At 51.9% G+C, this 996-nt stretch overlaps 1 protein-coding gene across 1 annotated transcript; it reads left to right on the forward strand.

Moving 5' to 3' along the window:
• On the forward strand, positions 1-462 carry LOC128903368 (olfactory receptor 14J1-like; the record flags this gene model as incomplete). Its single annotated transcript, XM_054187386.1, has 1 exon — positions 1-462. A coding segment is annotated over one exon (462 nt), but the record flags the coding sequence as incomplete, so codon positions are not given.
• Positions 463-996: the final 534 nt, after the last annotated feature.

Raw genomic sequence — 996 nt, forward strand, 5'->3', positions numbered from 1 at the left:
CTGCACTACGGGACCCTCCTGGGCAGCAGAGCTTGTGTCCACATGGCAGCAGCTGCCTGGGGCAGTGGGTTTCTCTATGCTCTCCTGCACACGGCCAATACATTTTCCCTGCCCCTCTGCCAGGGCAATGCCCTGGACCAGTTCTTCTGTGAAATCCCCCAGATCCTCAAGCTCTCCTGCTCACACTCCTACTTCAGGAAAGCTGGGCTTCTTGTGGTTAGTGCCTGTTTAGGCTTTGGTTGTTTTGTTTTCATCGTGCTGTCCTATGTGCAGATCTTCAGGGCCGTGCTGAGGATCCCCTCTGAGCAGGGACGGCACAAAGCCTTTTCCACCTGCCTCCCTCACCTGGCCGTGGTCTCCCTGTTTGTCAGCACTGCCGTGTTTGCCTACCTCAAGCCCCCCTCCATCTCCTCCCCAGCTCTAGACCTGGTGGTGGCAGTCCTGTACTCATTGGTGCCTCCAATACTGAACCCCCTCATCTACAGCATGAGGAACCAGGAGCTCAAGGATGCCCTATGGAAACTGGCTCAATGGACGTTGTTTCACCATTAATAAATTGTCTCCCCTTCTCCGCATGTTTTCTAGACTTTCTGTTAGGCAATAAGCCTGCTTTTTTCTCTTGCAGTCATCCTGCTTCTGTATAATTTTCTGGGTTTGTACCACTTGTCTTGAGGTTTGTTCCAGTTGTGTCTGAGCCTTGCACAACACTGTGTCAAAGGTGACCTGCCTAATAGCAGCTCTTCAAGAAAAAGGCATCTCCCAGGTGCAGTGCCTGGATGCTAGGTGCTTCCTCCAAAGGTGCTGCCAATAAAATGTCCAACGAACTGGTCTTTCAAAGAGTCTCTTCTCCCTGTGTTCTCCCTGTGTTTGGGGTTAAGCTCACTGTACTATTGGGTTCCGTGGACCAAATGTTCTGGTTTGAAAGGCTCTCTTCTTGTCTCCAGTGGTAGTGGAGATGGTGCATGAGCTCCCGATTACCTCCTCAGGCTGCTTCAC

This window comes from Rissa tridactyla, unplaced genomic scaffold, assembly GCF_028500815.1.
Source record: "Rissa tridactyla isolate bRisTri1 unplaced genomic scaffold, bRisTri1.patW.cur.20221130 scaffold_29, whole genome shotgun sequence".
In the NCBI taxonomy this organism is placed as follows: Eukaryota; Metazoa; Chordata; class Aves; order Charadriiformes; family Laridae; genus Rissa; species Rissa tridactyla.